The sequence below is a fragment of the Oryctolagus cuniculus genome, chromosome 1 (assembly GCF_964237555.1).
Source record: "Oryctolagus cuniculus chromosome 1, mOryCun1.1, whole genome shotgun sequence".
Taxonomy (NCBI): domain Eukaryota; kingdom Metazoa; phylum Chordata; class Mammalia; order Lagomorpha; family Leporidae; genus Oryctolagus; species Oryctolagus cuniculus.
The window spans coordinates 94,068,197-94,091,775 of record NC_091432.1 but is presented as its reverse complement, the minus strand read 5'-3'; the positions used below and the strand labels follow the sequence as shown (position 1 = coordinate 94,091,775).

At 40.5% G+C, this 23,579-nt stretch overlaps 1 protein-coding gene across 2 annotated transcripts; it reads right to left on the bottom strand.

Moving 5' to 3' along the window:
* Nucleotides 1-843: 843 nt before the first annotated feature.
* Nucleotides 844-23,129, bottom strand: BIRC2 (baculoviral IAP repeat containing 2). Of its 2 annotated transcripts, XM_051849856.2 has the most exons (9): nucleotides 22,951-23,129; nucleotides 19,661-21,778; nucleotides 19,462-19,561; nucleotides 9,509-9,587; nucleotides 8,800-8,848; nucleotides 5,686-5,928; nucleotides 1,986-2,240; nucleotides 1,660-1,701; nucleotides 844-1,562 (listed from the first exon to the last, which is right to left on the bottom strand). In XM_051849856.2, exons 2-9 carry the CDS (start codon nucleotides 20,493-20,495, stop codon nucleotides 1,369-1,371), a joined length of 1,797 nt encoding a protein of 598 aa, XP_051705816.1. In that variant the 5' UTR covers nucleotides 20,496-21,778; nucleotides 22,951-23,129; the 3' UTR covers nucleotides 844-1,368. The 2 variants fall into 2 exon arrangements, with proteins under 2 accessions (XP_051705816.1, XP_051705820.1); XM_051849860.2 differs by lacking the exon at nucleotides 5,686-5,928 and having other exon boundaries at nucleotides 22,951-23,111.
* Nucleotides 23,130-23,579: the final 450 nt, after the last annotated feature.

Genomic DNA, 23,579 nt, shown 5'->3' with positions numbered 1-23,579 from the left:
GTGGGATGCTGACACTGCAGGTGGTGGCATTACCTGCTACACCACAGTGCTGGCCCCTGCTCCACTTCTGTAGGAGACCTGAGGAAGTTCCAGGCTCCTGGCTTCAGATCAGCTCACATCCAGCCATTTGTGGAGTGAACCAGCGAACGGAAGATCGATCTCTCTCTCTCTGCCTCTCTCCCTCTGTAATTCTGCCTTTCAAATAAATAAATCTTTAAACAAAAAATCATTGATATAATTTTTGATTCCACCCTCCATCTTTAAGAAACTTCTACTAATCAAGTTTTACTAAAACATCAAAAAGAATATCAACTATCTGAAAAATTCTTCTTCCTTTCATAAATACATACCTGTGAGACTGGATTTTCTTCATACTTTTACCAAAATATAATATTATGCAGAAGCAGGTACAAGAATCCATCTGTTTTATTCTAAGACAAACTTTAAAAGCTTTGCTAAAATGTAACAATGCCACTCTTAAATTTTCTTAAAATTCTCATCAGCAGTGTTATATTAACATAACACAGCATTTAAAAATAAGTTACTTAAGCTAGATCAAAGAAGTGGAGTAGCCAGAACTCACACCAGGCACCCCCTATGGGATACAGGTGTCCGGAGTGGAGATTTAAACTGTGACATCAAACAGCATACTGGTTCATTTTCCATTCAACAATACATCAATATTACACAAAGCAACTAGAGAGTATCATCTAAAGGAGTTCTCATAAATCACATTATTTTAAAAAGCACTTGTTTTATTAATTAAATTTTTTACTTAATAGCATTTGAATGCAATGAAGAATTTAACAAAACTACTTTTTAAAATCAAGACAGGAAAAATCATTTTGATAATGCAATCCATTTTAAACACTTTATTAAGATATTTCTCACAAACTAGGGGAAAACTTATTATCAGTAAGAGAAAAAATCCTTAATTTACAACACAAGTAAAAAGCACCAAAGAGAATTTGGTACCATCATTCTGATGAGCTCAAGTTCCTGGTTTCCAATTCTGTAAACCACACTCTCATGTAGCACTACTCAAAGCTTGCAGAAGGAACACCAAATCTAGAAACTCCTGAAATGATACCTAAGAAGCACTGACACTACTTCTTTTATTTCTCCCACGTCCACATATAGATAATAACTTAGTTCTTCAAACAGAAATCTTCCTTTGCAAATAAACAGATTCTAAGATTAAATACATAACACTATCTTTTTGGAAACAAAATTATTAATACCAAAGCAAAGCAGAACATGAATCTATCTGATTGAAGAACCAATAATTCCTTTTTTACTTCAGGTGGCTTCAAATGCTCAATATTTTAAAGACTTTTCTACATGGGTAATACATAGCCTACTTTTCCTTTATGAGAGAAATGTGCGAACTGTACCCTTGATTATACCCCTGCAAATAGGGCATTTTCTTAGAGAAGGGGCACATCCTTGGCACACTACAAGATGACCACAGGGAATGAATACAATAGAAACTTCTTTGTCCATACACACTTTACAAGTTCGTTCTTCTTGCAACCTCCTCAACTGTTCTTCCAGTGACAGACCTAATAACAAAAAGAATTTCAATAAAATTCAGTTTCCAGTTTACCTTCCAGTAATTAAAGATTTTAAGTTGGTTTCAAGTCTTAAATTTTATTTTACCTGAAGCATCTTCTGTTGGAATATACTTCATGTTCTTTTCCACTGAGTAAAGAAAACATAAGATATCACTCTACCAAACAGAAAACTGCTTCACTTACTAACCACTTTTTTTTTGTACCCACTACTTACTGAATAATGTCGATTTTTACCTATAATTGATCAGAAACTTTCAAATTCAGGCATACTACTTAGGCCATAAAAGACTTCATTTTTTTTGGAACAAGTAAAATGTACAGATTATAGTTGGCTGATTATAATTATTTTCCTGTCAGGAGACATGAACATAAGCCTAAGGATTTCTAAAATGATCTTCCCAAAAAACTCACCAAATAAGTTCTCATACAATGTAGAGTCAATTTCTTTCAGACAGTTTTTGAAGATGTTGGCTGCCACATTTCCTTTAACTAAAACAGTATCAATCAGCTCTCTTGCTTGTAAAGGTATCTGTGTTTTTTGTTTAATAATATCATGTTCCTGCTTGTTAATTACATTGGCTTTTAAAAGATGATCCAGGATAGGAAGCACACATGTCAACTGTTGAAAGAGAGCCATTCTATTCTTCCGAATTAATGACAAGTCGTCTTCATGTAAAAAAAAAAAAGGGGGGGGGGAGAATATGTTAGATTTTAAACACCTCTAACTATACTGTACAGTCACTACCAACCAACCTACAAATACTTTAGGCACTAAATAAGTAGAGCTTGAAAACAAACAAAATGACTTGCATGCATTTTAATGTGTCATTTGGAAAACTTGCAGATTTAGGCTGGTGCCGTGGCTCAATAGGCTAATCCTCTGCCTGCAGGGCCGGCACACTGGGTTCTAGTCCCGGTCGGGGCGCTGGATTCTGTCCTGGTTGCCCCTTTTCCAGGCCAGCTCTCTGTTAAGGCCCGGGAGTGCAGTGGAGGATGGCCCAAGTCCTTGGGCCCTCACCCGCATGGGAGACCAGGAGAAGCACCTGGCTCCCGGCTTCGGATTGGTGCAATGCGCCGGCCGTGGCAGCCATTGGAGGGTGAACCAATGGCAAAAGGAAGACCTTTCTCTCTGTCTCTCTCACTGTCCACTCTGTCAAAAAAAAAAAAAAAAAAAAGAAAACTTGCAGATTAAGACATGTGTGTTATATATTGGGTCTGTATAATTTTTAAACATATGTATTTATAAGTTCTAGAACCTCACTTTTCCTTTATTTTGTAAAAAGCAAGCATAGAATTTCATAGGACAGTAGTGTCCTACTTCTGTATTCCTTCCACCAAGAATTAATAATACTGACTTCTATTTGCATTTTATCACTTTATTTCCACAAGCCTTTGAATATAAATTGTTTCATTTGGTGTCGGCACTGTGGCATTATGGGTAAAGCTGTTGTCTGCAATGCCAGCATCCCATTGGGCTCTGGTTCATGTCCTGGCTGCTCCACTTCCAATCAAGCTCCCTGCTAATGGCCTGAGAAAAGCAGTGGACAATGGCCCAAGTGCCAGGGACCTGGAAGAAGCTCCTGGCTTTAGCTTGGCCCAGTCCCAGCCACTGCAATCATTTGGAGAGTGAACCAGTGGATGGAAGATTTCTGTCTCTATAGCTCTGAATTTCAAATAAATCTTTTAAAAAAAAAAAAAAGTTTCATTTGATACACAGATCCTGTCAGTTAAACAAGCCAAGTATTACTGCTTCTTAATTTTCAGATACAGGGAAAAAGACACAGAAATGAGTACCCTATTCAAGGTCACAGAGAAGTAAGTTGCCGAACCAAGCCTTCTATAACAGTGTCTGTTCAGCACTCCATGGTTAAGGAGCACCGGCAGTGCTGCAGAGCTTTAACTGTGAAGGCAGGGTGGGCAGAGACGCCTATGATGGCCTGACCATACTAGCCAAGTGCCTTGGCCTCCCTCCACACACCCAACTTTCTTCATCTGTAAAATATCGATAATAACAGTGCCTTCCTCAAAGAGCTGTGAGGATTAAATTACATATATAAAGCATATCGCACACATCGGGTACACAGTTAGCTACACTGTCTTATAAATGTCTAGATTTTTAACAATGAAAAAAACCTACAGGAGTCAAGCCTGATCTTTTCATAAAGTTCCTTCTTCTGGTGTCCCAGTCACTATAAAATCTAATTGCCTGTTTTCAGACTTTCAAAGAAGTTTTTGAATGTACATCTCTATCTCTACAAGGTACAACAAGTTTAATGAGAACTAAATTATACAAAGTCTCTTCCTTTCCATTTTACGTCTTTCTAAAAACTGCTCTGTTCATCTTAAAACTATGTAATTCCCTTCTATGACCACAACTTATTCTTCTGCCATAACTCGCCTCAGTATGAATTAAGTTATTCACTTTTTCAAGATCCCCATGTCATTGCCAATTCTGCCTGCACAAGAGCAGTCTCGTGGCATTGCTTACCTCCCATTTCAAATCAGTCAGGTGTTTCAGTGCTGTTCTCTTTTAGTCCCTTAACTTTTTCCCCCTAGTCCTTATTAGGCTTTCCCTCTAATGACACTATCAGATCCATTAATTCAATACTATTCTTTGACCTTCCCAAGTAGGACAAAGTTACAAAATTAAGGTGACTAGGTTTATTACAGTGAGTTCATGAAAGCATATTCAGGATTCATTACTACTTAATAATCCTTACATCTTTTCATTTCCCTCTGATCCTTTCTTTCATCAAGTCCCTCTCACTTCCCAAATCAATTTATTTAATAGAAAAAAAGATTTTTTGTCTTTGATGTGATAGGCCTGTGCTGAAGTGTTTATCTGCAATAACTCATTTAATTGCTTTAGCAATCCTAAGGCATTGCTGCTATTATTATCTCTACTTTACAGATGAGAAAGCTAAGGTCTTCTTGAATAAATTCTACCTTAGTAACTCATGGATCAAGAATTTAAATACAAATCTTTCTCGACCTCTAAGTCACTTTTAAACATTCTGCTACGTGTACACACAATAAAGTTCTCTTAAACTGTTCTTAACTCACAAGATTACAAAGAAACGTGTCTTTCAACCAACTCCCCAGTTTATATTACGTATGCAACCTTTACCTACACGCTACTGTCTAGCCTTTCTGATAACTCTTTTGTGTTCCCCAACTAGTCTATATACCCCTCGAGAGCAATCACCATAATTAGCACTGTAGTTGGCACTGTGCACATGCTCTATAAATATTTGTTGAGGGAATAAATGATTATTCAACAGATTTATTTGGGAGGCTGACTTTACTCAATCTGCATAAATACCAAAATCAGTCCCCTACCATCCCTGGGTTGAGCAAGGGATTTTCATCAAGCCCTAAGATTTCATCCTAAATTTCATTTTTGTATAAGGCTTACTTAGCAAGGATTAGTGAATAGAGTATCATATTAAGAATATGATTTGGGGGTGAGCATTTGGAGTAGCAGTAGACACTTTCTGGAACACAACACATCCCACATCAGAGTGCCTAGGTTCAAGTCCCAGCTCTATTTCATATTTCAGCTTTCTGGAAATATGGACCCCTGAGGGCAACAGGCAATGGCTCAAGTACTTTAGTCCCTGACATCCCTGTGGGAGACTTGGTATGAGTTTCAGGACCCTGGCTTTGGCCTGGGCCAGCTCCAGCTGTTATGGGCATTTGGAGAATGAACAAGCAGATGGAAGAAATTTGTCTTTCTGCCTTTTAAATAAATACATTTAAAAAAATTAATGTACTTCTAAAAATTTGATTTAAAAGAGCTTATAAAAAGTAGAAATAAGACCTACATCCAACTTACAAAATGTTGTTTTTTCTAACCTACTTAAAATTGTTATGAATGAGGAAGAAAAATAATCTAGTTCAAGAAAAGAGCTTATTTTGTTGAAATTCTATTAGCATGAATGAGGGAATCTTATCCAAAAATAAATACACAGAAAAAGCTGTAGTCAATGTTTCTCAAGTAGGGGAGCTGAGGGGGCAGAAGAGGATGCGGTTTGGGAATGGCTGGGGTGATGGGTGTGAGACAATCCCGAGTATCCCTGAGGAACGTGCAGGTGACTTCCATTCCCCGTACCTGATGCCACTTCTTCAGCTTGTCTTTCCTTCTCCTCTTCTCTTTTCTCATCTTCAGCATTAAGAAGTGCTGACACAATATCATTGACTGTTTTATAGTTCTCTCCAGTTGTTAGAATTTTACTCTGGACTGTCTGTTTTACAAGGCTTTTACTAAAGCCCATTTCTAAGGCAGCTTTAACCACAGGAGTATTCATCATGACTGCATCTTCTGAAGAACTTTCTCCAGGTCCAAAATGAACAACTATTTGAAAAGACATGTGCTAATATTACGTTCCACAAATATAAAACTAAGGAGAAAAATAATGAGCATGGCACAATCTTTATTCAATCATCTTTTACTCCAATATTTTGGTGAGGGAAACAAGCTATATGCATCAATTACCTATAACTCCAATGAAAGTTTGAACTCAATAATGGCCAAATAAGAGTATAATTGATATGCTACACTTTTTAAAAATATCAGTTCCCAAGATACATCTTAGACCTACTTATTAACAAACTCTTTAGGGATAAGGCTTAGGAATCTTTAAATTTTTTAAATTCCCCAAATGATTCTGATGGATAATCATTTTTGAAAACCAGCAACATGTACAAACTTAGAATTTATAAATTGTCTCCAGCTAGGAAGACAGGGGAAATAAAAATGACTTCATGGAAAAGGTAACACTGGAGCTTGGATTTGAAGCCTGGACAGGGCCTAGTTGGGTGGATAGCTGAGACAGAGAAAATAAAAATGGGAAGTACAGAAAATGGAAGAGTATTACACCTGTAACATATCTAAATGTGCAGTGAAAACTATGGTTAAACAACCATAGTTTTAGATGGAGACATGTGCTCTCCAAAGTAAAAACTAATTCAAGAAACTCAGAGCCTGGAGGGCATTTTAAATAAGAATGGTCAGGGAAGCATTTTCTGATAACAGCATCAAAGCTAGCCTATATGGCAGTTTTGTGAAAACTGTGGACCTAATTCTTCAAGACACTTTAGTGCCATCTGCTGGAAAGTTGTTATAACAAACATTAATAAAAAACAACATGAGTGCTATGTGCGACACTGCCAAGACATTATGTGGACTCCCTGTCTGAAGAGAACACTCAGTGGGGCCAGAATTGTGGTATAGCGAGTAAAGCTGCAGCCTGTGAGCCAGCATCCATGTGGGTGCTGGTTAGAGTTCCAGCAACTCCACTTCCAATCCAGCTCCCTGCTAATTCACCTGGGAAAAGCAACGGAGGATGACTCAAGTTCATGAGCCCCTCTACCGACTTGTGAGACCTGGAAGAAGCTCTAGGCTCCTAGCTTCAGCCAGTTGCAGCCATCTGAGGAGTGAACCAGCAGATGGAAGATCTGTCTCTTCCTCTTCTTTTTTTTTTTTTTGACAGGCAAAGTTAGACAGTGAGAGAGAGAGACAGAGAGAAAGGTCTTCCTTCTGTTGGTTCACCCCCCAAAATGGTTGCTACGGCCGGCACACTGCGCCGATCTGTAGCCAGGAGCCGGGTGCTTCCTCCAGGTCTCCCATGTGGGTGCAGGGCCCAAGCACCTGGGCCATCCTCCACTGCACTCCCGGGCCACAGCAGAGAGCTGGACTGGAAGAGGAGCAACTGGGACAGAACCCAGAGTACCAGCGCTGCACGCGGAGGATTAGCCTAGTGAGCCACAGTGCCGGCCTCTTCCTCTCTGTAACTCTCAAATAAAAATAAAATCTTTAAAAAAAGAAGAGAGAGGAAGAGAACACCCAGAGATTTAAAACAGTAATAAAGAGTAAGCTGTGGAAATATATGAGACGTCTTGCAGGCAAGAGAATAACAAGTATAAAAGCCATAAAACAAGGGAAAACCTTCACGTGTTCAAGGAAGAGAAGGAAGGTGGTAGAAGGACGGAAGGGAGGACAACGTCCAGATGGAGAGCTTTACAAAGTGTTCATATTTTATTCTAAGTTTGCTAGAATAGTCTAGGAGGCTTTTAACATAGCTCTGATAAAATGTGACTTGTATTTTCAAAAGATAACTCTAGCAGCTCTGTGGAAATGGACTTTAAATCAGGTAAAAGTGGCATCCGGGAAACCTATTACTATGACAAAAGATGATGGCAATCTGAATACGGTGATAGTGGTGATGGTGAGAAATAGTGAGAGGGATGTGTTATGAAGGCAGAAAAAAAAAATTGCTCATATACAGACTAAAGAAAGGAGAGGAATCTGAGATGATGCATCTTTTTTATCTTAGCAAATGAGTATCATTAACTGAAATGGAGAAGCCCAAGGAGAAGCAAACTTGAGGAATAAAGGATTAGGAGAAAATTTTGTTTTGGTCCTATTAACTCAGAATTCTATCATAGCCAAAGACAGAATTAAACAGAGAGCTGGACATTCCAGCCTGGGTCTTGGGAAATGAAGAAATAAATTTGCAATGACCACTGAAGTTTGAAAAAGGAGCAGTGAGCAAAGGAAAATGGGAGAATACCAATTGTCTGGGGGCATCTGAGAAGCTAAAGAAGGAGTCCTAAAAAGGACAAAGAACTCAACTGTATCTGCAGTTTCACAATATGCATTTTCTATGATAGTTTAAGACTTCTGTAAGCAAAGGTTTCCATTTTTCTTTTGCGGTAAAATTATCTCTTAATTACATTTTCCAGAAACTTTGTGAGCCACCCTCAAATGTACATTCTGAACATCAACTAATAGACCAATAGGCTAAAACTAAATTCTAATCAAAAGAGATTATTGAAATACTATATACCTGACCTAAATATCTAATATATAAGCCACTTCTTAAATCATGTGAACCAGGCTTTTTCCAAACCATGCTGGCTCACAGCAACCTTTTCCTCTTTAGGAGGGCTTATTATTTTCAATTCTTATTGACATTGCTTTGAGCTATTTGTTTTTCTTTTGCATCTGTCTTTTCTCCCCTGTTGAGATGTCAGCACTAAACTATATAAACTTTCTAGAATCCCCAAAATACCATTAATCTTTGTATGTACCTAAGGTTTACCAGTTAACTTCCCAGTATTTTTCTCTGTAACTTCAGAATCTCTTTTTTTAAGAATATATTTTCATTCCTCACATTATTATATACATTCCCATTCTACACTAATAATAATATTTCACACTTACTTGGTGGATCAGCATTTTCTTCTCCAGGGGGGTCTGAAGTTGACAACAACTATAAAACAAGAAAAGCTAATAGGTAAAATCAGAAATCTCAATCTGAAAAGAGGAACACTAAGTTTACCCTAAGTAATTGTACATACTCGAAACTGGGTAATTTATACACTTCACTTTGCTTTGTTTTATCCTAACTATAGGACAGGTTTCCTTAAACTTACCCTACTTCCAAACTAGAATTCAGGTATTATCTTCCATTTCAACAAAGTAGGAAAATATATAAATGGTTTCTTACTCCATTTGAATGGGTTACTCTCAAGAGGTCTCAATTGCTAATAAGTTAATTTCTGTAAAAGGATGAAAGATCCTTCTCCAACCCTACCATAAATGTGTACAGTGACAAGATATTTTTTTCAAAAGAATCTTTTTTGAAAGCCCTCACCAAATACATTGGATACAAAAGTAAAAATTAAAGTATTTTGATACAGCAAGTTAAGCCACCATCTGCAATGCTGGCATCTGATATGAGCACCGATTTGAGTCCTGGCTGCCCCATTTCTAATCCAGCTCCCTGCTAATACATGGGAAAGCAGAAAATGGCCCAAGTGGTTGGGCCTCTGCCACCCACACATAAGTTCCTGGTTCTTGGCTTTGGCCTGGCTGTCAAATTATCATACAGTAGAATCCAATATTGTTAACTTTTAAAAAGTATATTTACCTGTTCAAGAAGATGAGGAAATCTAGCTTGAATCTCATCAACAAACTCCTGCCCTTTCATGCGTATCAAGAATTCACACCTAAAACATAAGATGAAAAATATTGTTTCAACTTTTATTTATGTATCAGAGAGAGAGACAGACTACTTAAGACCTAGGGTTCCCATCCACTGGAGAGCTAGGAACTCAAATCAAGATCTCCCACATAGGTGGCAAGAACCCAACTACTTGATTCATCACCACTGCCAACCAGAGTATGCGTTGTCAGGAAGCCGATATCGGAAGTCAGAGCTAGAATCAGCCAAAGCACTCTGATGTGAGACATGGACTTCATAATGGGTATCTTGACCACTAAGCCAAACACCTACCCTGAGGAAAATTAATTTTTAAAAGTAGTACCAAAAATATAACTTTATCGGGGCCAGTGCTGTGGCATAGCAGGTAAGGCCACTGCCTGCAGTGCTGGCATCCCATATAGGCACTGGTTCAAGTCGCAGCTGCTCTACTTCTGATCCAGCTCTCTGCTGTGGCCTGTGAGAACAGTGGAGGATGGCCCAGGTCCTTGGGCCCCTGCACCCGTGTGGGAGACCTGGAGGAAGCTCCTGGCTCCAGATCGGCCCAGCTCTGGTCATTGAGGCCAACTAGGGAGTGAACCAGCAGATGGAAGCCCTCCCCACCCCCCGTTTCTCTTTTTCTTCCTTCTCTCTCTGTGTAACTCTGACTCTCAAATAAATAAATAAAAGCTGTCAAACGCTTTTGATTGTATTCCATGGTAAAAACATTTACATCATAACCTCTGTACATATATATTTGACAGGAGCAAAATAATCATAAAATGCACATTCTTACTATGTGTCAACACATTCTACTTTATTCCGTTAACACAGCAACAAAGAGAAAAGAGTTTAGACCTACAAAAGGTTGTGAACAAACTGATACCTGAAAATGCTATTATAGACAGTTTACTTTTGGGGCTTACTATAACGTGAAACCATAATAGTATTCCTAAAATGTGAACTTTCACAACATATATATATATATACACACACACACACACACATATATATATGCTCGCTCTTCCGTTATGTTTGAAATACAATCCACTACCATCTCTCCAAAATATATGAAATCAGGTATTCTCATCTATACAAACTGTGATATTTTTCTCAAATATTTGTTTTAAAACTACTAGGCCATCTCAAACATGTTCCAGAAGTTCATGTAACACCTGTTTCCATTCTGTTTCTTTTGTTTTTTCAACAAACAGTGAGAGATAACTGGATATCCATATACACACACAAAATAACCTGGACTTACGGCCATACTAAATAAACTAAAAATGGGTCACAAACCTAAATTTAGGGGTTAGCACTGTGGTGCAGAAGGTTAAGCCGCCAACTGCAGTGCTAACATCCGATATGGGTGACTATTCAAGTCCTGGCTGCTCCACTTCTGATCCAGCTCCCAGCTAATATATCTGGGACAGCAGTGGAAGATGGTCTAAAGTGCTTAGGCCCCTGAACCCATATGGGAGACCCGGAAGAAGCTCCAGGCTCCTAGCTTTGGCCTGGCCCAGCTTTGCCATTGTGGCTATTTGGAGAGTGAAATAGCAGATGGAACACCTCTCCCTCTCTCTCTCTTTCAAATCAATCAATCAATCAATCAATCTCTCTCTATATATATATGCATGCCCTAAATGTAAAATCTAAACCAATAAAACTTCTGGAATAAAACTGAAGAAAAATCTCTTGTCCTTATGTTAGATAAAGTTTAGGTAAATAGATCAAAAATATAACCCCTAGTATTTAATAAGCTGACATCAAAATTAACATCTGCTCTCGAAACAGTATGTTAAAGAAATAAAAAGACTAGCCACAGATTGAAAAAATGTTTCCAAGCGTGACATCGGCAAAATTTCAGAATAGAAAATCTAGCCTTCTTCCCCTCACAACAACAAGACAGGTATCATGATCAAGAACAGCCCCAGAAGGGCTAAGTAGTTCAGCTGATACACACTGATACAGTGAAGCAAAAGAAAAGGTTGGGAAGATTAGCTTAGAAGAGATGTCTGGTGACTGCTAGAAACGAAGAGGGGCAGACTATCAGTCATGTGCAGGTGCCACCCCAAATCTTGGTGGGCTGCTCTGGGGAAGACCCCAGCAGAATTTGCTACTGAAAATCTCAAAAGCCCAAGACAGCCACATATTTCCTAGAGGTGTCACAGTGAGGGACCCAATAGCATTTATTAGCATGGACCCTTGCAGCCGCCTCTGCAGGGAACACTGACAGTTTCCATCACTGTGACAACCAATACCCATTACTGCTATTTACTCCTGGAGAGACACTGCTGCATTACCCACACACACAAAAGGAGCAACTTTTGCACCACTCTGAGAACACACATGCTCCCTGAATCACCATCCTCCCAAACACACACATGCATTTCTGCTCTTTAAAGCCATAGCTGTTCCATGTGGACCTGTGGGGCCATACCCATGTTCTGTGGCTACTCTGCTTGCACATATTCCAGATGCCAGTTCTGCATTGCTCTATACAGACCAGATCTAACTCCACGTGTCCGTGTTTCAGGCACCACAGCTGCATGTTTGCCAGCACCATGGGCCCAAGAACCACAGTCTCCCTGCATACACCCACTCTGCAGACCCCAATGCTGTGGCTATAGTAGAACCATCAGACACTGGTGCCACCAACACCACTAGGACAGTGCCCACACCAGAATCTGTGCTCAGAGGGGTCCTCTTGGCCATGACATTTCTCAGGGGAGAAAGAGATCAGCAAGTTGCTAGCAGCCATTGCTACCAAAGACCCAAACAACCCTTGCTGCTACTGTGGACAGCTGCAGCCTTGGAGGTTGAGGAACCCTACAATCCTCATTGACAATGACCTCAGCTAACTCAGTCCCCTAGACTATGATGCTGGATCTGCCATAGAGCCAGAAGCACCACATCCCTACCACAAGTAAAGGTCTTTCCCCAATAAATCCTGTCCATAAAGTCAATAAGAGGTAACTATTCTGTCAAATGTACATATTTCAATGCAAGAATGGAAATGTACACTCTACTAGACAAAGAATTTAAAACAACTGTTTCAAGGAAGCTCACTGAGTTGCAATAGAACACAGACAATTCAGTGAAATCAGGAAAACACATAGGCTAAATGGAAGTTCAACAGAGAGAAACTAGGTTAAGCTGGCATCCCACTCTGAGTGCCTGTTCTGCTCTTCATTTCTGGTAAAGCACTTGAGAAGGCAGCAGATGATGGCCCAACTAATTGGGCCCTTGCCACCCGTGTGGCAGACCTGAATGAAACTCCTGGCTCCTGCTCTGTCCAGTGCTGGCCATTGTGGCCATTTGGGGAGTGAACTAGCAGGTGGAAAATCTGTCTATATCTCTGTGTTGCTCTGCCTTTTATAGAAATAAACATCTTTAAAAGAAAAAAAGAAACCATAAAAAGAACCAGAGAAATTCTACAGCTACACAAAATAATGAATGTACTGTATAATAGAGAGCAACAGCAGGAAACTAAATCAAGAAGATGATACAAGCATCCCATATGGCACCGGGTCATGACCTGGCTGCTCCTCTTCCAATCCAGCTCTCTGCTTATAGCCTTGGAAAGCAGCGGAAGATATTCCAAGTGGTTGGGCCTCTGCACCTATGTGAGAGACCCAGAAAAAGCTCCTGGTCCTGGCACAGACCAGCCCAGCTCCAGCCATTGCAGGTATTTGGGGAGTGAATCAGCAGATGGAAGACCACTCTCTGTCTCCCCCTCTGCCTTTCTGTATCTCTGCCTCTCAAATAAATAAAATCTTTTAAAAAATTAAAAATTACTATTGCTACAATAACTTGTTAATGGATACACAATATAAGATAGAGAGTGACATCAAAAACATAAAATGTGGACAGCGAGCACAAAGGGTAGTTTTATGTATGTAACTGAAATCAAGTTTTCTCAGATTAAAATAGACTGTTACAGCAGCAGGTATCTGGGCTAGCAGTGAAGCTGCCCGTTGGGATGACTGCAAAAATTAGGTGCCTGGCTTTCAGTCCCATTTTGGCTCCTGACTTCAGCTTCATACTAATATACACCCTGGGAAGGAGCAAGTTATGGCTCTACTAGGTGCATCTTTTTCACCCATGTGGGAAATCAAGACTGAATTCTCAGCTCCCTGCTTCAGCCTGGCCCAGCCCCAACCACTGTGAAGGTCTAGGGAGTAAACCAGAAGATAGGAGTAGTCATTCTCTCTCTCTGCCTCTCTAATTAATTAAAAATAAATATTAGGGGTAGGTGTTGTGGTACAGCAGGTTAAGACACTACTTGGGATGCCCACAACCTTTATCAGAGTGCCTGACTTGAGTCCACGTCCAATCTAGCTTTCTGCTATTGTACATCCTGAGAGGGAGCAGGTGGCTCACGTCCTTGAGTTTCTGCCACCCATGTGAGACTAGGATGGAATTCTGAGCTCCTGGCTTCAGCCTGGCCCAGTCCTGGCTGTTGAGGGCATTTGGGAAGTAAATTACCAGATTGAAGATATCTCTTTATCTGTCTCTCCCTCTCTGTTACTTTGCTTTTGAAATATATAAATAAGTAAATCTTTAAAAGAAAAATTTTGGGACAAACAAAAGTTGAAACATAACATGCCAAAACTCATGGGATGCAACAAAAGCAGTTCTAATAACTAGTTTTTATTACAAACACCTATATTTCAAAAAAGAACTAAAAAAAACCCCACTTTATAGCATAAGGAAATAGAAAAGAACAAACTAAGCCCAAAGTTGGCAGAGTAAAGGAAATAAAGATCAGAACAAAATAAACTGAGACTACAAAAAATAGTATAAGAGATCACTGAAACTGAGAGCTGTTTTTTAAAGGTAATCAAAACTAACAAAGCTTTAAACTAAAATCAGAAATAAGAAGGAGAAATAAGTGATACTATAGAAATACAAAGTATCACAAGAAACTACTATAAACAATTATATGCTTACAAACTGGATAATCTGGAGGATAAATTACTAGAAACACATTATCTACCAAAACTAAAATCATGAAAAAAAGAGAAAATCTGAATAGAGCTATAACTGGTAAAGAAATTGAAATCATGACCAAAAGTCTTCCGAGAAGGAAAAACCCAGAAACACATAGCTTCATGGCAGGATTTTACCAAATATTTAAAGAAGAATTAATGCCAGTTCTTCTCAAGCTCTTCCAAAAAACTGTAGAAGAGCGATTATTTCAAATTCATTTCATGATTATTCTGATACCAAAGCCACTCAGACAGTAAAAGAAAATCACTAGCCAATATCCATAATGAACACAGACGCAAAAACCCTCCATGAACTACTGGCAAACCAGATTTATCATTAAAAGGATATCACGGCTGGTGCCGCAGCTCACTAGGCTAATCCTCTGCCTGCAGCGCCGGCACACCAGGTTCTAGTCCCAGTCGGGGCGCCGGATTCTGTCCCGGTTGCCCCTCTTCCAGGCCAGCTCTCTGCTATGGCCCGGGAGGGCAGTGGAGGATGGCCCAAGTCCTTGGGCCCTGCACCCGCATGGGAAACCAGGAGAAAGCACCCAGCTCCTGGCTTTGGATCAGCGCAGTGAGCCGGCCGCAGCAGCCATTGGAGGGTAAACCAAAGGAAAATGAAGACCTTTCTTTCTGTCTCTCTCTCTCACTGTCCACTCTGCCTGTCAAAAAAATAAAAATAAAAAATAAAAAAAAGGATATCATACACAATGATGAAGTGGGATTTGTCTTTCGGATACAAGCAAGACTGAACATATGCAAATCAATATATATGACACACCACTTTAACAGAATGAAGAATAAAAATCATATGAGCAACAAAAACAAGTAGGACTATATCAAGCTAAAGTTTCTACATGGCAAAGCAAACAATAACATGAAAGGGCAATCTATATAATAGGAGAAAATATTTATAAACCATACAATTGATAAGGAATATCTAAAATATATAAGGGAACTCAAAGTATTCAATAGAAAAAAAAGAAAAATCAGATTAAAAATGGGCAAATGCATACAAACAGTCAAGTTAAAAAAGCAAAGGTATCCACTAATCATCAGAAAACCCAAATTAAAACCACCATGATGGGCAAGTTGTGGCCCAGCAGGTTAAGCCTCCACTTGGGATGTCTGCATCCCATACTGGAGTGCCTGGAATCAAGTCACACCTCCAGCTGTTTTCAATTCAGCTTCCTGCTAATGACCTGGGAAGCAGCAAAGAAAGTAGAATGGTAGTTGCCAGGGAATAGGTGGGGGGTAGGATAAATAGGGAGACAGTGGTCAAAAAGTAATTTTAGTTATAAGTTCTGAAGGCAGCTGAGTGACTACAGTTAACAATACAGTACTGTAGGGCAGGCATTTGGTGAAGGGGTTAAGACATCACTTGGGGGATTTGCAGTGTGGTTTAGCGGGTAAAGCCACCACCTGCAAATCTGCCATCTCATGTAGGTGCTGGTTTGAGTCTCAGCTGCTGTACATCCAAGCCAGCTCCCTGCTAATGGCCTGGGGAAGGCAGCAGAAGATGGCTCAAGTACTTGGGCCCCTACCATCCATGTGGTAGACCTCAATGAAACTCTGGCTTTAGCCCAGCCCAGCACTGGCCCTTGTGGCCATCTGGGGAATGAACCCACAGATGGAAGCTCCTTCTCTCTCCCTCTCTTTTAAATAAAATAAATAAATATTTAAAAAAAATAAAAGATTATCACTTGGGACACCTGAACTGGAGTGCCTGGGTTCAAGTCTTGGCTCTGCTCCTGATTCCAGCTTCCTGCCAATGCACACCCTGGGACACAGATGACGGCCCAAGTACTTGAGTCCTTGCCATCCATGTAGGAGACTCATGATACTGGCATCAGCCTGGTCCAGCCTTGGCTGTTGCAGGCATTTGGGGAGTGAACTAGCAAATGGAAGATCTTCTCTATCTTTCTCTCTCTCTCTGCCTTTCAAATAAATAAAAATAAATTAAAAATTTTAAAAACACTGTATTGTATACTTGAAATTTGCTGGGAGGTCTTAAGTGTTCATACACACTGCACATGCACAAAAGGTAATTAACTCATGTTAATTGCCTTGATTGTGCTTATCACTTCACAATGTATACATGTATTAAATCATTACACGTATAGTTTCAACACATGCAGTTTCATCTCTCAGTTATATCCCAATAAAGCTGAAAAGCAAGCAGCAAATTTACAAAATACACCTGATGAAGGACTTCTATCCAGGATAGAAAATAAACATGTAACAGAAGTCAGTAGGAATCAATAAGCATGCTCAAGACTCAAGTTTGTGATGCAGATTACTTCTCTATGCACGACCTTTAGAGAATTTCAAATTTCTATTATTCTTGGACTGATCCATTTTTATTTATACTGGTTAAAGACACAAAGCCTAGTGAACCTGCTCCAAATTTCACACTTCTCTGATAAACTCCAAGAGGACAGAAATTTTTGTCTATCTTGTTCACCAGTGCATCTCCTGTATCTATATAGTATCAAGTAGGAACCCAAATATTTGATAAATGAGTTAAATGACCTGTGTTAAAATACAGTGATAGGGACCAACACTGTGGTACAGTGAGTTAAGCTACCACTTGCAACACCAGCATCCCACATCTGAGTACCACTTTGCTTCCGATCCAGTTCCCTGCTAATGTGCCTGGGAGGCAGTGGAGGAGGGCCCAAGTCCCTGGGCCCCTATCACCCACATGAGAGACCTGGACAGAGCCACAGGATCCTGGCTTTGGCCTGAAAAAGCCCCAGCTGTTAAGGCCATCTGAGGAGTGAGCCAGTGGATGGAAGATCTCTCTCTGCATCTCCTCTCTTGTCACTCTGTCTTTCAAATAAACAAATCTTAAAATGACACATATATTAAAAAGAGAAAAACAGATACAGTGATAATGATTATCCATTTTGGTTTTTCATGTACTTTAATTAAAGATTATCCAAAGTTGGGGCCTGTGTTGTGTCATAGCAGGTGAAGCTGCTGCCTGCAATGCTGGCATCTTATTTAAGTTCATGTCCTGGCTACTCTACTTCCGATCCAGACCTGCTAATGGTCTGGGAAAAGCAGCGGAAGATGGCCCAAACATTTGGGCTCCTGCCACCCATGTAGGAAAACTGGAGGAAGCTCCTGACTTCAGCCTGGTACCAGTGCTGGCCATTGTAGCCACCTGGCGGAGTGAACCAACAGATGCATCTTCCCCCAACCCTTTCAAAATAAAGAATTTAAAAAAACATCCAAAATGGAAATTTGTTTTTTTGAGAAGTCATTTATAAAAAGCACCCCAAGTTTTCTTATTTAATGACTTCAAACAAAACACAAATTACAAAAAAAAAAAAAAACACTCTTGTTTTAGAAAGCACAAAATCACAAAATGTAGCAATTCAAATCTAGAACTTGGAAGCTGTCTTTGATATCACAAATACAGTTAAATGTCAAATTATATGTATATAACCCCATAGCTAAGCATAATTAAGTTACACAGAATTCTGACAATAAACAGACTTTCTTACATAGTCGTTTCAAGTAAATAAAACATCAGTTTTTAAGAGTGAAAAAACAAAAATTTACCTCCGTATGCTATAAATATTAATGATACAATTTCACAATACAACTTTTAATGGTGAACTGATCTGTAAGATTATTTGTTGCTTTAAGTTCCTTTTCATTATACAAAGATGATAAAATAATTTCCTAAAAGGGTTCAGGAGATTCTTCATTACTATGGAAGTCCATCTATATGTGGTACCTACAGTAGTCAAATCCATGGATACAAAGTAGAATGGTGGTTAACCGCAGGTATGGTGAGTGGGTAGTGGGAATTGGTATTTAATGGGTACAGTTTCAGAATGGGACATAAAAACACTCTGGAGATGAGATGTTGCTGACTGCAGAACCATATGAATGTACTTAATGACACACTATACACTTCAAAATGATCAATTTTATGTTATACATATTTCACCATACAAAAACAAAGATCCAATCCAATCCTCTCATTTTATAAGTGAGGTCTAAATTCACATTGCTGCTCAATTACAATGACAGAATTAATTTATAATTCTATTAACCACTAACAACACTGCCCCTAAATTCATTTTTGGCTATAATAAAACTAAACGACACTGCTAGACAAAGAGTAGCAAAAAGCAAGTGACAAATCATAAAAAGATACAATTTTGTACAGAAAAAATATTTTACAAATATAATTCAAATTACCAAGATTTTATTACGTGCATTTTTATATTCAGCTTATTCTAAATACATTTTACATCCTTTCTTATCTTTTTCTAATTCATGTTATTTTTGTTCTATTTTATATATTTGTAATCATGAGTCCTCTTTAAGCAAGATGGGAGGAAAAATGAAATGATGGCAATAAATACAAATGAGTCAACAAGAATATGTCAAATTATATCCTGAGTACATGACTTATAAAAAATGAAAAGTACACAGATTACAGAAGACTTTCAATAATTAAAATTTGGTCTTTTAAAACGGTAATTTCCCAACGGTACATAGTCACGTAAGCATGCTACTTTTTAAAAACGGTTTTGCGTGGGATTATCTTTTCAAAACAATTACTGGGGCTGGTACTGTGGGTAGCAGGTAAAGCCCCAGCCTGCAGTGCGGTCATCCCATATGGGCACCAGTTCAGGTCCCGGCTGCTCCACTTCCTATCAGCTCTCTGCTTTGGCCTGGGAAAGCAGCAGAAGATGCCCAAGTCCTTGGGTCCCTGCACCTGCATGGGAGATCCAGAAGCTCCTGGCCCCTGGCTTCAGATTGACACAGCTCTGGCCATTGTAGCCATCTGTGGAGTGAACCAGCAGATGGAAGACCTCTCCCTTTGCCTCTGCCTCTCTGTAACTCTGCCTTTCAAATAAATAAATAAATCTTTAAAAAAAAAATTACCTTGGAAACCACTTGGCATGTTCGACCCATGGATCATCTCCAGATTCCCAACACCTCAAGCCACCATCACAACAAAAGCATTTCACATCATCATTGCGACCTAAAGGGGAAAAGACAGCAAAAACTGAATATACATGTATATTAATGTGTAAATCAAAATGAAGTAGGTAAAATGAATGGCTATTTATTCGTTTCTTACCCACATAATAAAAACCAGCACTTGCAAGCTGCTCAGGACCAACTGGAGCACTAGATGGCCAATACATAAATGTTCTCATTCGAGATGCATGTGTCTGCATGCTCAGATTTGAAATGCTAAACCTCAGTGTTTCTAGAGAATTTTCCAAAAATGGACATTTGGGGAAATGTCTCCGGTGCTCTGACATAGCATCATCCTTTGGCTCCCAGTTGCTTAGCTTCCCACCACATGCAAAGCAGGCTACCCTATCTCCAGGTCCTATATAATAGAAGCCAGCTCTTGCCAATTCTGATGGCGACAAAAAGCTTAATGGCCACATATGGTAAGTAAGAAATCTTGCCTCTTCAGAACTCATTGAATAACTATAGGGGTTAGTCCTCAGTGGAGAAAAGTCTTCGACTGTTCTAGAATTAAGAGGGTTTGCTGAAAGGCTGGAGTAAGAACCACTGAACGAGCCACCTGGTTCCACAGTGGGAGATAATGAATGTGCAAAACTACTTCTCACTGGAGACGTATTCTTAATGGTGGAGTCCAGACTAGCTGAAACCAGATTCTGAATAAAACTACAGCTAGGATACAGCTGTTTATGCTTTTCAATAGGATTGTCTCCTTGTTTCCAGTTATCCAACATCAGGCCACAACAGAAGCATTTGACCTTGTCATTCACTCCAGTGTAATAGAAACCAGCACGAGCAAGACTCCGTTCTGAGACAGGAACACCGTTGGGGAAAGCTGAGTAGGTAGACATTCTGTAGAGTTCGCAAGAGAAGTCATACTTCATTTTTTGTTTGTTGTCATTTGTCCAAGTTGACAAGATGGTGCTGTCTTCCATCATATTCTGAGTTCTTCAATACAGGGTCCTTGGGACTACTCTTGGGGAGGTAGTTTTGTGCATGAGTAGGTGACAGTATTTCTTGATGGCTAAAACCTTCACATGAAACCTCTCATCTCTTCAGAGACTTCACCACAGAAAGGAATCAAATGACTGGTTGACTTACGCAGAATTCACCACACCTGACTGGTGAGCTTATGGTAAGGTGGGATAAATAAATCTCCTAAATTACCAAGATACTCTTAGTATTCTTCAAGATTGTATTCACTTTTAAGTAACTAAAGAGCTATTTACTCATTGGTATAACAATAATGTAACGGCCTGAAAAAGTTCACGCACTTGGGAAATGTTAAAACTTGATTTTTCTAAGAGGTTTATATTTTCCAAATACTAAGCAACTACAGATTATCTCAATTATGACTCCAATTCGCTTTTGGTTATAAGCTATGAAGCTTGGACATCAGGCCAATCACTGATTATTTCACAAGAGAAAAAAATCTATATGCAGGATTGTTTCCCTGTAAGCACCTTACTATGACATCCAAATTTTTTTTCACTTTCTTCTAGTAAACAAAAGTAATTAAAAGCTTCATTTATAAAAGTCACATTATCTAAAGGCTAATTTCACATAGCTTATCGTCATAGTATTTACTTAAATAGGTTTATTAGCTTCAGTTAACAATTCTAGGGTTAAGTTAGCATCCACCAGGTTTGTTCAATCTATACCTAGTACAGTGTGTATGATTATCAAATGATTTTTTGCTTAAAGTTCACAAGCTATTAACTCCTCTATTTTTGTTAAATATTACCTGTACTTGTTTCCATTTCCTGTAGCATGTTGTCTTTCTAACTTTGCACGCCACTTGATTATGACTGATCAACTGCCAGTACTTTCTTCATAAACTTAACTAGTTAACCATAGAAAGTTCCACAGTACACACTCTTTACACTGCATTTAAAAGTTAACCTGCTCTTTTTTTAAGGACAATTCAGCTGTAATATCAGTCATGTTGTAATTGAGGATGAACCAATTTATCAAAATACACAGCTTGTCCTTTCTAGTGTTATCACAACAGAATTACTGATTCCACATAATAGACCAGTGCTGAACTCCCAGCCTTCGTTCTGAAAACTCAACACTTTTAAAATTTAATTCATACATAAAATTACACTCCATAGAATTCAAACTATATTCCTTTATAAAGTTTCAGGGTCTCCATAGTGGGATTTATTATCTTCAAGGGGAGAAAAAATGGGGGACAAAGAGACTCTTCAGAGCCATAAATCTGAAAAGAAAGAAAAGGTATTTTAGAAAACTATTTGCATGCCACATGAAGCTTACAGATTATGCAATTTATTCAGTGGAGTCTGACTGACACTTTAGACAATATGTTAATTCCAGCAATCTGTCACCAAAACTTTCTAATTGGACATGCTCTTAATTTAAATAAATGCAAAACAGCTCCACAGCATGAACTATATCCATGTCTTTACAATGTACAGCGTCAAAGACAATTCCACACGTGGAAACACTGTCTTCAGTCTCCTCCCCTTTTCTCACTTCAGGATAATTATCTCGGGCACTTTGGTGGAGGCACAAAGGGACAGAACTGGAGACTCCATTACTCCCTGTCTGCAACGGGGCTAGCAGAGACAGATCCGTAAAGCGATTTTTAAATGTTAGGTCTTTCCAGGGCTAGAAAAACCAGCTGGTCTGGTGGGGCGTTAAAGACATCAGGAGGAGCTCATTAATACAAATCCTTAAACCATACCAGCTGCCTCGCAATTCCAAAGCCGCCACCACTACAGACAGCCAACTCGAAAACAAACAGTAACATAATAGTCCCTGCAACCCTGGGCCTGGCACTGTGACCGCTTGCATGAATGCACACTTTAATTACACCATGTCTCGTATCTTTAAATTTTAGCTCTTTATCTACAAGCAGCATATTGCTACTTTTGATCTCTTTAAGCAAGCTGTAGGTGGGCAGGGGATAAACTGGAAGGGAAAAGAGGAGAAACCGTGCGGCTTTAGCCATTAATTTCTAGGAGTTATTTCAAACAACACACAACAGACAACCACCGCAGCAGCGGACCGCAGAGCCTTGCAAAATGTGAGCTCTCGCGTTCCCACGGACCACGGAAGCCTAAGTTTACAAGTGCGCAAAAACTCCCTAGAGCAACTATCTTGATCAAAGTCCAAAGGGCAGTAAAGCAGGCGGCGGCCAGACTTGAAAACGAATCATTTAAAAAAAAAGCAGCCAGTCTCGACTGAAAGTCTTTTGAAGTTGGGGCTTCCGAATTAAATACAAGCCTCGGCGCGGGTAGAAACCACACAGCCCACGGCGCCCCAGGCCCCGTCCTCCCTCGCCCGGCCGCAACACCAGGGAAGTGGGCCCCCGCAGGCCCGCGCCCCGACCCGCCCCGCGCGGCCGGCCCCGGAAGGAGCCGCACTCACCGCATCGCCAGCACAGCAAACAGGGACCCAGCTCGGGGGCCTGGAGGCCTCCGCACAACAGGAAGGCAGTGGGGCCGAGACCTCAAGCGGCCAAACCCGGCTCTGCCGGCCTGCGGCGCTCCCCAAGCCCCCTACCCCGGCGGGGCCGACGCGGACGCACGGTGACGTCAGCGCGTCCTGCGGGTCGCCCACGTCCCCCGCCGCGCGAGGGCGCCCGGGAGTCTGCGGTCGGAGAGCGGAACGGAGCGCTGGGTCACCTCCGGGAAGGAGGCCCGGAGGCCCGGGGAGGCCCGGCGCGGCCCGGCGGGTCCGCCCACCTGGAGCGGCGCGGTCGTTCCGCGGGGTGCTGCGGCTCGTTCGCCTGAACTTGGCGTTTGCACGTTTTAGCCGCGTGGTTGGCGCCCCTGTGACATCTGCCTCTTCTCTGCCGCGGACGTTCTCCTGAGGGGGACGTGGCAGAGCGTGAGCGGTTGCGTTGGAGGCTCGGGAAACCCTGCGGAAACGCCCTGGCGCAGGGACTGCACGTCGCGGGCCGCCCCCTCGTTGGGTCCGGGCCCCCGCGGGACTCTCGCCGTGCTGCCCCTCGTGCGTGTCCCGCAGCGCAGCCCGGGAGCAAGCCAGGGTGCACA